Here is a 13,614-nt window from a genome sequence, read left to right as displayed (position 1 = left end):
AGAGAGAGAGAGAGAGACAGAGAGAGAGAGAGAGAGAGAGAGAGAGAGAGAGAGAGAGAGAGAGAGAGAGAGAGAGAGAGAGAGACAGAGAGAGAGAGAGAGAGAGAGAGAGAGAGAGAGAGAGACAGAGACAGAGAGAGAAAGAGACAGAGACAGAGAGAGAGAGAGAGAGAGAGAGAGAGAGAGAGAGAGAGAGAGAGAGAGAGAGAGAGAGAGAGAGAGAGAGAGAGAGAGAGAGAGAGAGACAGAGACAGAGAGAGAGAGACAGAGAGAGAAAGAGACAGAGACAGAGAGAGAGAGAGAGAGAGAGAGAGAGAGAGAGAGAGAGAGAGAGAGAGAGAGAGAGAGAGAGAGAGAGAGAGAGAGAGAGAGAGAGAGAGAGAGAGAGAGAGAGAGAGAGAGAGAGAGAGAGAGAGAGAGAGAGAGAGAGAGAGAGAGAGAGAGAGAGAGAGAGAGAGAGAGAGAGAGAGAGAGAGAGAGAGAGAGAGAGAGAGAGAGAGAGAGAGAGAGAGAGAGAGAGAGAGAGAGAAAGAGAGAGAGACAGAGAGAGAGAGAGAGAGAGAGAAAAAGGGCGATTTTGCAGCTCTTACAAACGGAAAATGTGAGTTCTGTGTAATAGTTGTGGATTATCATTTAAAAGTTTGTTTTTTAATATTTTTAAAAGACAAAAATGAGTAATACTGCTGTGACCATGGACCACGAAACCAGTCATAACTGTTTTTTTAAATTGAGATTAATACACCATCTGAAACCTGCAGTGTATTTACAGTGTATTTTTGGCTACTGCTACAAATATATCCCAAGACTTTTGTGCTCCAGGGTCAAATATTGTAAGATATTATTGCAATTTAAAATAACTATTTTCTATTTAAATACATGTATATATATTGAAAGGGCATTTATTTTTATGATGCAAATTTTTTGGTTCCACATAAAATTCAGTGAATTCATCTTTCTTACCATTTTATAAACTGAAGAACCTTCTTAGGCCACAAAGCCTAACCTATTGTGAAACAGAAGGAAAAGGAACAGTTTAGGAACAGTTTAGGCCAAAAAGTTATTTTATGTTATCGTGAACCTCTGTATTTAAGAGAGCTCTACATGCATGAATCAGTGGGCGGGGCTAAACAGGCAGCGATGTAGAAGCAGGCGTTGATCTGAAACATATATCAGAAAATCGTAAAATTATATAAGCAAAAAATGGTTCCAATGATGACAAATTTAATATAATTTTTTTTCCTATAATACTAATAATATTTACAATATTATATTCCATACGTTACATATTTTATGGTAATATATTTAAAGTGTATTTTCTATATTACTAATTAAAATGATCAGCATTAATGATGATAATAATATCAATATTATTTTTTCCCTCTTACAGATCATGGTCCAGATGTGGTTCTTCAACGCTTATCTGTTGATTGGAAAACCGGACGGAATACAAGGAGAGAATGATAAGTTTGTGCAGAAAAGATCGAGGAGTGGTTGATACACCTGACAGAAACCTGATCTGTTTCAGAGAGATTCATGCCAGTGCCTCCGACGGATGCTGGTCATGCTGACAGAGACTGCCGCATTTCTCCAGTATGTCACAACAAAACGACCGGCCCTGAAAACAACCACAGGTGTGCTTCAAAAGGTCACCTGACCTCAAACCTGTTCACACACACACACACACACACACACACACACACACACACACACAGACACACAGACAGACAGACAGACAGATACAATTGTTGTCCTTATAAAGCTTGTTCTAACAGGATAGTAAGCTTACTATTCCAGCTGTAGATTTGTTTACAGTTTTCAGTTTGTTGTTGAAAGATTAACTGAGTATTGACTGCAGGATGGGAATGTAGAGTCTAGTCCAGGTGCTGGAGTAATAAGAAACACATGCTCAAGTGAGCACGCACACACACACACACACACACACACAAACGTGCATAGATTTTAGTAGGGATACTAGTAATGTACAACGACTACTAAATTGTCCCTAGAAAAAATTGTAATAAAACAATGAAATATGTGTATGTAACCATTGTTGTTGTAATATCTGCTAGTTCTGAAATAGGTCATGGCCTACTATTACATTACTATTATATTATTTCAGTAAACTAGTTACTGATTTTTATTTTTCTGTTTTACCACAAATACTATGCATCAGTGTAGCAAAACTATGGTAATTTATAGTTATTATTTAAGTAAAATAATAATGTCACCTTAAGAGTACACACACACACACACACACACACACACACACATATATATATATATATATATATATATATATATATATATATATATATATATATATATATATAATAAAAAATATTATATAGTTTTAAGATATTTGTCAATGAAAAAAATAGGTTTAGAACCAGAAATCATATTTATATTTTGAAAACAGTATATCAAACATTGAATTATTATTATTATTTTTATTTAAAATGATCAAATGTATTTTTATGGTCATCCAGCAGCTGGGCTGTTTTAAAATCCTGAATTTAACATCTTTGAAGCATCAACGACTGATCCTCTTCTTTATATTCCCTCCAGTGTTCTGCATCTAATCTCACAGATTCAGCACCAGATCTTCTTATCATCATTTACACACAGAGGTAGAAGTATGAGATCAGTTTTAGGCCACTGATGGAAATACAAAAGGAAAAACAGAATAATGCATCCTCTCAGATTAAAACTAACTTGTAGATGACATTAAGATATCCACTTATATTAAATGTTTGTCCTCTATAACTTCTGCATGCAGATTCAGTGAACACTCGGGATACAAAAGACTTCTTTATTTCTAATCATCATGAAGCACTTTCAACCAAATTATCTGTCTACCGTTTCATGTGTGGTACAGGACTACAATCAGTAATAATTCCAAGCTCAGGCAGTAGTTGGGATTTGGTATAAAAACTAAATCGAGGCGTCTAAAAAAACTCAGTTTAGATGCATTACAAGCTACCCAGAAATTAGCAGAAGAAAAGACAAACGAAATACGGAACCACAAAAGATGGCCTTGACAAATGCAACATGTGATACAACTTGTACAACTCAGAAAAGTATACTTATTTTAGACTCACAAAGGACACATACATTGTATGTGTTAAATTATTATTATTCTTTTTGTTGTTTGTTGTAAGGACATAAAAATGCTAACTACATCATTCACATATTCAGCAGTCTGTTTAAATACCTTATTTTTCTACAAAAGTGAATTTACATTGTTTTAAAGTACAAAGTGCAAAGACTATGGTTTCCATCGTCGTTTTGGTGGGGGCAGGATCTGCGGGACGGGAGCGGGAAAACAATCGCTGCGGGCCACTTCAACCTTGCTTCTTTGACAGGTTCTGAAGAAAGTCGAAGGACAGAATGAGGAAATGTGATTTTAAAATAATGCCTATTTGCATCGGTAATTGGTTCGATTCCATCTAATGCTCTATAAAAACAAAAAAAAGAGACAAAGTCTGGAATGCATGTTGTGAATGTTAACAGCCACTGACATTAACTCACCAGTTTACTAGATGTTGTGCCTTCACCTGTTTTTGCCCCTGAGGAAAAAGCGATGAGAATGTTTTACAAGCCTGTTCTCCATTACATGACGGCAATATGGGTTATTTCTGAGAAAGTTATTAAACAAATGCAAGTGCTCGTGGTCATTAAAACGACCACACAGTCTTCAAACGATCTCGGGCAGAACCTATAGTAGGTAGAGCTCGGTATCTCCCTCATCCAATCAAAAAGCAGAACGCTTGAGTTTATGCCTCTCGTAAGAAAATGCTTTAAATCCACATATTTCGTCTTTACAAGGAAAAACGTGGCTGTTTTGATTTTGAATGAGTGAAATTGTGTCGCTAAGTCGTAATTGATTATTGCAACCTGGTCTCAAAAAACGTTGGTGCACTTTTTGTTCAGCACCGTTTTTATGTACCTCACTGCACGTTTCACCACAGTTTCAAAGTGAAATGTCCACACAGGAAGTTCAGAATTCAAATATCTGGGAACTGTTGCTAAAAGTTGATACTCTATCATGTTGGAAATATGCCCTACACTAAATTCAAACCCTAAACCTACCCTTTCCAATACCTAAGTGCAACACCGCATCACCTGAGCTACTTTAAAAACCCATAGATGTGTGATGCTAACATTCAAAAGCCTAATTTTTCAGATCTGCCAACATATTAATATTGTTTTGAAATCATAACATGATGTACTTTTAGTAATTGTGCGAAAATTACACTTCAGTAATTGAAACTCTGGAAATTTGGGTGAAAAGGGATTAAAGTTGTCAGAGTTTTACTGCCTCACAGATTGGACAACTTGAGGAATGAATCTGAATCACACTTTATTTTATGGATACAGTTAGTTAGTTGTTTATTAGCTTGCATATTACTAGAATATTAGTCATTTATTAGTGTTAATTAAGCACATATTAGTGCTTCATTCTACAGGACCTTATTCTACATCCCTAATCCTATCCGATACCTAACCTTAACGTCTACCTTAATTAAGAATAAATATTTAATTAATGAAAATTAAGAATTTATTGAGGGAAAAGTCGTATTTAATAGTTAACAATTATGTTACCTATTCTAAAGTATTACCAGAAGGATTTAAAAAAATAAATAACAGGCTGATAATAATCAGAAATAAGCTGCAAATAAGTATATTAGAATGATTTCTGAACAATCGTGTGACACTGAAGGCTGGAGTAATGATGCTGAAAATTCAGCTTTGTATCACAAAAATAAATTATATTGTAAAATATGTGAACATATACAATAGTTATTGTAAATTATAAAACATTTCACATTTTTATTTTATTTTATTTTTCGATCAAATAAATTCTTGGTCAGCAAAAGAGACTTGCAACTAGTTGTGTATTTTGCATTCAAAATGCATTTAAAGTGCATTCACTAGAGCATCACTTTTTCCACTCTACCGTTTCAAATCAAATTATTCCTGCTATTCAGGATGCAGTTTGGTTGACCAAGCCTTTTCCGATCAACTAACAGTTAGTGGACTATTATGACCCAGCTCTATTAGAAACTCTGGTCTAGTATGTACAGTATATGCCCGTCCTTATATCTCGGACATCCAATAGGAAACAGAGAGACTCACCCTCTTCCTTAGTGACGCCCAGACAGCCCATCAGTTCCTGTAGAGACAGGGCTTTATCGTTGCTGATGTCGCAGTACTCCACAAACTTCTTCACACACTTCTTGGGTTTGGATTTCTTGCGCAGTAAACGCTTGAACGGTTTAATTTCTTTCTTTCCGATGTCGCCGCTGGAATTCTTGTCAAGCTGACTGAAGTACCAGTGAACAACTCGTTCTTCCAGAGTATGACTGGGGTCAGGCTCCACCATCCTGAACGAGGAAAAAAAAACAAACAAACACTGAACGTGTTTATACGCACTTTATTTTCCGGTTCAATGCCTGTGAAACACATACTGTATATAAACATTAAATGAAGTTTTAATTTGCCGCCTTTTGATAGTTAGAGGCCTGAATAGCAACGTCAGTTGTTCTATTCAGTTAGCCAATGAACTAAGAAAATATTTTTACAGCACATGTAGACAGGGTCAGTTAAATTCATGAACCGGTCCATTGCGCGCACATTTGTCACTTCTGTTTTTTGTTTACCTGCCGGCAGCGGCCGGGTCGGTTACTGCGTGGACCATGTCTGTGGATAGCGCGTCCAACACGCTGGTCAGGAATTCTGTCTTCTTCTCCCCTGGACATCCTGAAAAAAGAAAGCCGTGCTCTTTAAAATAAAATGTATACAAACTGATTTGAGAGTCCCCAACTTGAACGTTTTATCCATGGTATTGAAGCAAAATGTTCCCAAATGCCCTAAACTATGTATTCTAAATATTTTAGTATAGCTCTGATAAGAAATTGTTGATATTTTGTTAATTACAACTTATATTTCGTCATTGGGAAAACATAGAAAGACCTCATTTTAAACAATGATTTATCCCATTGCTTGGCTTTGAAAAGACATATTGTTATGGGAAAACCTAAAAAAAAATTTCAAAGCGTGGAATCCTTTTATAGGATTTTGAAGAAAGCTGATTTAAATCTATTTTCTGTGTAACACGGAATATCATACTTTATATTAATGCACCATTGTTTTGTCTTATTACAAGTTAAAGCTAATTCCTGTAATCTGTACTTGATTTTCGATTGTAAAACTGAATACATTTGGATGTTAGTGACATTATGTTGTTGCTTATCAAAATCCCACGAGAAAAAGTTAAAAAGAAAACAAGGCTTCCTTTCATGTGTCATTTTACCTTCAGGTTATTAGTATAAACAGCTTTGAAACCTCATAAACAGCTGTTGAGACTGAATTACCTCATGTAACTCCGCTGCTCTGGCCTTCATTACTGAGCTATATGTTATATGATCTGAACTATACTGTATGTCTATTCATCAAAGACTATGCATTATTGCTTCCACAAAAATGCGATGCGGCACAACGGATAATGATAAGAAATGTTTCTTGAGCAGCAAACCAGCATATTAAAATGATTTTTGAAAGATCGCATGACACTGATTGGAGTACGATGCTGAAAATTCAGCTTTGCATCACGGGCATATATTAACAAACCCCAAACATTCAAATATCTGACTGTTAATTTGTATTTTTATATTTTTTTGTATTTTTTATGCACTTGACTGAATGCATATTTTCACAGGTTTACAGTGTGTATAGTACTGAATTAATAAAGAACAATGAATACAACTCTACTGATTTTGGTTCAGCTAGTTAATGCGTATAGTACCACACATGCTAATGGCTATTTGAGGTACTGGCGCCATAGGTGGCCCAATAAACACTGGAAAGATGTAAAGCTGTCAGATGTTTGTACACCAACTGCACTTAAAGATGGTGGAGAGCAGGAGAGTTAAACAACGTAACGCTTTCAGAGATTCTTCACCGCCTTGTCGTAAAAATCAGACCTCCCCTATCCTGCCCGAGCAAGATGACAGCTGCCAATCAAACCAAAGATTTGGGTTTATGGTCACAGGTAAACGCTTGCCGTCTGTGGGAATAGAGGCCTGTGGATTTTTGTCTAAAACATGTCCAGGTCATAATTTACCACAAAAAAAATTAGAAAGTATATATTATAATTAAAATTAAGCCCATAGGATAGGACAAAGCTAATAAAAAAATTGTTTTACCAACATTATTTCTTTAATGTTTTCGGCAACCTATAAGGGACTTTATAGGAAACATTCCTATACATTATAGGAAATCTTATTTCAGACTGTTCTCTAAACATTCAGAAACAAGTAGTGACATTTAAAAAATGTTTGATGAACATCCAAGAAAAACATTCCATGAATAATGTATAAATAACATTTTTGTGCTAATGTTTTGAGAACATTATTAAAGACCAGAAACTTTCATCGAATGTTCTATTAACATTCCGGAGGAATTTTTGTTCATAACTAGTTTTGAGAACATTCCTTGTTAGCTATAGGAAGCAATTAACTGATGGTTAATATATGATGGTTATATACTTTATATATACCAAAAAAGCATATTTTTTATCAGTACTATTCTTTTTAATAAATGAGGTTTATAGTAAGTGTCAAATGTGTGTCCATCTCATCCAGTAGCTTATATATATATATATATATATATATATATATATATATATATATATATATATATATATATATATATATATGCACATTTGTATTGGCCATCCTGCTCTTTAGATACTGTTGAAAACCCAGGTTTAACACACTCCTACACCCTCTTTTTCATATCCATCTTTCTGTCCAAATAAAGCAAGATAAAGAAAGGGAAAGTGTGTTTTGTGGATAATAGTGTGTGTGTGGTTGCATGGAGGAGTCTTTACATGCTGGTGTGTTTATGGTCAGGCCCAGAGGCGGCAGATTCTCTGGTGTAAGAAGCAAAGGCATGCCGAGGTCCTCTTGAACAGGTGTGTGTGTGTGTGTGTGTGTGAGCGAGCGTGATCAGGTAAACAGACGGCCTCACACGAGAGAAAAGAGAGGGGGAAATGACATTTAAACCGTTTGCGAGCGAGTGTCGTGCTGAATTTCTGCGTGAGTCTCTGAGACCAGACACAATAAAACATCCGTGCCACCTGTTCATACGGGCCGCAGCATTCTTCTTGCTTTTTCAATAAAAACAACATGACGTTTAGCGTAGTCTAGACACTCGCTAACAAACGTTTCTGACCTTCTCTTCTCTTTTTTCTCTATATTAATCAGAAAGTGCCATTTTTAACGTGTCTTCGTGTTCCATCTTAATATGAATTTATGGAGTTGAAACTGCATTGCTTTGGTGAGTAAAGAGAATACAGTTTAAATATAATTGTCTAATATAACGCTGTTTGATGTGGTTAAATATATCCAGTATTATATGATATCTATATGTGTTTGCACTTGATTTTAGATAAAATACATCAGTAAAAGCACTAAGGTTTTTTTCCCCATTTAAAGCTGCAGTGTCGTTTTTGTGTTTAAAATATCCAACATTTAGAGAATTTTCCAAACCATGTTTTGGCTTGTCCTTAATCACTACGGTACACCTATAATAAGTGTTAATATTCGGAATATTTAGACTGGTGCACATTATTTAGAAATGCACATTTAGACGTGCACATACTCATACAATACAAAAGTTTGTAAGTAGCATTATACCTATACCTTTAATGTCATAGACATTAAAAGAAAGAAGTAGATCCGGCTACAGTGTTAATAAAATAAAAGCTCTAAAATCTAAAAGAGAAAAACTATGAAATTAGGAAAATAGACTACTGGAGATCACTTAATACACATGGAAAAATAAAACTAAATCAGTCTTTCTGATAGTGTTTAGACCAGCAGAGAAGGCTTTGCTGGCCCTGATGGCCTGCCACTTATATATATATATACATAAACCGATCATTCAAAGATTGTGTACCCATTGACTATCAACTGACTTTCTATTGAAGAAATAAAGTCACCAGTACAACTTGGATGCCCTGGAGGTAAGATAAACGTCAAATTTTAACTTTTGGGTGAACTATCCCTGAGAAAGGAAAAAAAAAAACATTCAGACATTCATTTGAAGACTTCAGTTAATTTAAATGCTGAGTTAGGATCCGCTGAGCAGACCCATGCAGATATCGCAACTTTTCAGCTTCATCCAGAATCTCGCAGCTTGTGGAACTCACATAAAAACTGTCAAGTTGCAACAGAGTCATGAGAATTGCGGTATTGGCTGTGGACTGTGGACGTTTAGCTGCCAGCAGCCGCCGGCCCCCATCAGCCCTCCTTCTACACCACAATTAACCAGCCGTGACCAGAGAGCTGCTCACACAACAGCACCTGTACACATGCTGCTGGCAGCCAGGACGTCCACACACACACACACACACACACACACACACACACACACACACACACACACACACACACACCTGACGAACAGAGGTTTATTCATTAACATACTGAGATATTGGCATTTTTACCAGAGTGCATAGTGGCAAAGCTAACAATTCGTCTGTGTTTAGAATTTCTTGCTGTGCAATACAGTTTCATATCACCTTGATATATGTTTATACGATATTAATCTCAATGAAAATGAATTAAAAATAGGGGTGGATTTTAAATAATTGCATCATGCGTCATAAATGCGTCACATACTATCCACTAAAAAAACTGGCTGTATTTCTTCACATGTCGTTATTTTAGCGTTTTTTGCTGTTTTTAATATCACTTTCCATATTGCACTCGCAGAAAAAAAAGATACAAAAGCTGACGCTACGGGGGTACTCTTACAATTAATAAGTACCACTAAATTTTCCACTTGTGTATCTTTAAGGGTAAAAAAAGGTACAAAAATGTACCATTTGAAAGGGTACAGATTTAATACCATTTTTTACATCTCGGTTTTCAGGTTTTGTAGTATCCCTTTAAATAATAAATCATCCACAAACTATACAGTAGGTGGCGGTAATGTTCCTAAGGAGTGAACGGCCATTGAAATAAAAGAAGAAGAAGACATCATCATCCAGGAAGAGACATCAACACCAGCATCAGCGAGTATTAGCAATTTTCTTTTCTTTTTTGATGTTTGTTGTCACTCCAAAATATTGCGTATTGTTACATAAATCAGTGTGGTAGTACAAAATTAACAAGATAATACTGTCACTACCACGCCGAGCCATTTTTTTTTTTTTTCAAATTTATTTATGAATCTCTTCACCTTTGAAGACCTTTCCAAAAGGAGGCGTTTTTCGATTCCAAAAAAAAAAAAAAAAAAAAAAAAAAAAAGCAACACACACACATTCTCTCACCTCACACGCTGTTTCAAAAGCCTGCTTCACCACTTAATCTTAATTAAAGTATGTAGATAATCCTATTAGTCAAAGTCTGACCAGGGCTACTACACGTTCTGTTATTTGGGACAAAGCACAAAAGCATTTCTCGTGTACTTGCGCTAACAAAAAGTACAAAGGTATTTCCATGATATTTTTAGAAGAGCACAGGGCACTTCTTGTTAGTAAATCCCACCATACTTTAAATACTGTACTATTTATACCATGCATTACAATTATTCAGAATAATGGTAGATGATTAAATGCCAGAGTACTATCCCAACTTATAACACAGCACCACGTTATATTTTTTTTAAGCGTGGATATTAGGTCTGAGCAATAGTATAACAATATAATATTTATTAATTCTGTCTAAAATTAATCAATTTAAATGATCCAAAAGGAAAGTGCAGGGATGCTATAGTAAAATCCTAAAATCATGATAATGATGTTCACATTGTTTGAAAATTTGCGGTCATGATGTTTTTAAAAGACTCACCAAGGCTACATTTATCATGAAATATTATTAGAATTTTAAAAATTTGCATTCTATTTAAATATATTTTAATGTGCAATCATCAAATTCTAAATTTTTCTAATGCACAGTCTTTCTACAGATATACAGATTTGCTGCTTAAGAAACATTTTTATTTTCAATATTGAAATTTTACATTTTTATTTAAAAAATATATATTTTGTGGAAACTGAAAATCTTTCAGGATCTTGAAATTTTTTTTTTTTAGTTAAAAATAATTTTGTTAATTTGAAAGGTTTTTTTTCTTCCTATTTATAAGTCTTTACTGTGACGTTTTACTAAATTAATGTGTGTAATAAAAAAACGATCTGAAATCAAACTTTTGAACAGTAGTGTATATCAATAAAAAAAATATTAAAAATAATATTAAACATATCACCGTAGTCCACACGCGGGAATGGTATATTGCGTCTAATCAACAACTTCATTCATGCTGGAAATGGAAGTCACTCCCTTGTTTCCTTTTTGCTGTTTTTTATCTTTGCCCTCTACTCCTTTTTTTTCTCTGTTCTTCGTCACAGCCACTCCCCCACACTCATCCCTCCTCGTGCTATCTATTGTAATCTATCTTTTCTACCTCCCCTTTCCTCACTGAGATGATCTGTTAACATCTGTCGTCTATGCGAACCGTAGGGTCGTGGGAAACAAGGAGATGGTTTTAGACTCTAGTTGTCAAACGCATACCTGAGCCCACAAGCAAACGCATGCAGATGCATAAACAGTTTTTTGCGTGCATGCATGAAAAGCAATATCGAACCAAACAACATGCAGTGCAACTATTAAAAGAATTTCCTTGAGGTCCTCTTTGGTTAAAAAAAAGGTGTTGTTTCTAAACCTCTTGCTATTTTTAAGTCACTCTCCAGCAAGCCTTGCACAATATTTTCGCATCTGCTCATAAGAACACAGTTAAGCTCACCCTGCAGGTGTCTGCTCCTGTAATGGTCCTTTGGTTTGTTTGGATGGGCTCTGGCATTTCCATCACATTTTGGCTGTTCGAATCTAAAGCAAGAAAGAGAGAGGGAGAAGAAAAACAGAGCAGGAATGAGAGTGAATACAAAGCATTATTGTTTACACAGTGATGAGTCCAACAGCAAAAACATTCCATCAATGCTAAGAAAAATGTTTAGATTGTGTTTTAAATAGAACAAAGACCAAAATAGCATAATATTGTTGAATAATGCTGAATGACATTTCGTTTAACCATTGTGATGTATATCAGAAAATAATAATGATACATACTGTATATGTATGTATGTATATATGTATATATATGTATATGTATATATGTATGTATAAGACATGCAAAATAATGTATACAATATATATAAGACCTGTTTTATCTATCTATAACTAATTTATGTGCTTAATTTATGTACACTATATGCAATTTACACACACACACACACAAGAGTGTATATAAGTTTTACTTATATCTATAATTAATATATTATATTTATAATATATATATTTATAATGAAACTTTGCATAGCAAATGATGATTGTTTATTTACTACACTGTAAGAAAAATATGTTAAGTTTACAGTAATTCTACTGTAATAAATACGGTAACGATGTTTTAGGTTTTATGGTTTTAATTTCAATTTACAGTTAAATACCATAATTTCATTAACTGATATAATGATAATATAGCAACCTGTTAAAGTACTGAGATATATTTTGTACCTTTGAAATACACTGATAACCACCAACACATGCAAGTCTAATACATATAGAAGGTGCACAGTCATTCATACAAGCACTAAACACCATCATTAAACTGAAATATGAAATAAACATTAATTTAACATTAGATGTAACATACAACCTTAATAAAACATAACTGATAAGAAAAACTAAGAAACAGTGACTTTAAAGAAAAAAAACATCAAATTCAAGCTTAATTTGAAATGCAATGCAGGGAATTCTGGGAAAGTCAATTTTCCCCTGTAAGTTTTTCCCTTGTAAAATGTACAGGTGTTTACCGTTAACCACTGTAGCATTTTCACAGTTTTTTGTTAACTTTTACAATGTAGGCTTTCACTAATTCATCATCTGATATATTTTCTAACTAAATATTCTTTCTTCTAACGGAGGGAGAAATGGAGAGAAAGACAACGAGTGAACAAAAATATATTATAAGTGTAAAATAAGAGAAACATTCAAGGCCCCACTAGGAAGAGCAAATGCGCTCCAATCATTGCCAGGCGACCTGCCCAAAAAACAGAAAGAGAGAGAGGAGGCTGATGGGAAGGTAGCACTTCCATGCATGCTCTAATGCGCTCTTTGGCACACCGCCTGAGGCTTTGTTAACTCAATACCACATTCTGTGATGGTCAGAAATCCAAAGCATCGCTCCATAACACTCCTGCGGCTCATTAAATGTGCCCCTGAATGCAGAGAGTGTCACTGACCCCTGGCAAACACGCTCACAACGTTTTGTCATTCTGCCAAGTATCGCGATCAGATTTGGGCCGGTCGAGCAGCCCACCTGTTAGCAAATGAGTATTTAATCAGAATGATTTGCTGGTATATTTAGCTTTTCTTGACGAATGCACAGCAGAAAGCTGCACTCGAAATGTTAAAAGAGACTGAATGAGATTGGGCCAAGTATTGGCCCCTGAGAGACTCCAAAGCTCAATTTTGTACCCCATAGTAAGAGGAAGAATGAGACCTGCCCCGGGTGTATATTAGATGTACTGTACTGAACAGGTCGACTGGC

The 13,614-nt window shown here is 35.2% G+C and overlaps 1 protein-coding gene across 2 annotated transcripts in view; it reads right to left on the bottom strand.

Annotated features, from left to right (window-relative positions):
- Window positions 1-2,795: 2,795 nt before the first annotated feature.
- The window catches only part of smoc2 (SPARC related modular calcium binding 2), a 33,242-nt gene continuing 22,423 nt past the window's right edge, over window positions 2,796-13,614 (bottom strand). For both annotated transcript variants that reach the window (XM_043254574.1, XM_043254575.1), the window contains exons 9-13: window positions 11,812-11,894; window positions 5,661-5,760; window positions 5,137-5,384; window positions 3,529-3,566; window positions 2,796-3,365 (exon numbers count right to left, since the gene is read on the bottom strand). In XM_043254574.1, the coding sequence (XP_043110509.1) occupies window positions 3,342-3,365; window positions 3,529-3,566; window positions 5,137-5,384; window positions 5,661-5,760; window positions 11,812-11,894 (493 nt within the window). In that variant the 3' untranslated portion in view covers window positions 2,796-3,341. The remainder of the gene's footprint in view (window positions 3,366-3,528; window positions 3,567-5,136; window positions 5,385-5,660; window positions 5,761-11,811; window positions 11,895-13,614) is intronic.

Source organism: Puntigrus tetrazona, chromosome 13 (assembly GCF_018831695.1).
Source record: "Puntigrus tetrazona isolate hp1 chromosome 13, ASM1883169v1, whole genome shotgun sequence".
Lineage (NCBI taxonomy): Eukaryota > Metazoa > Chordata > Actinopteri > Cypriniformes > Cyprinidae > Puntigrus > Puntigrus tetrazona.
This window is presented reverse-complemented; position numbering and strand designations above follow the sequence as displayed.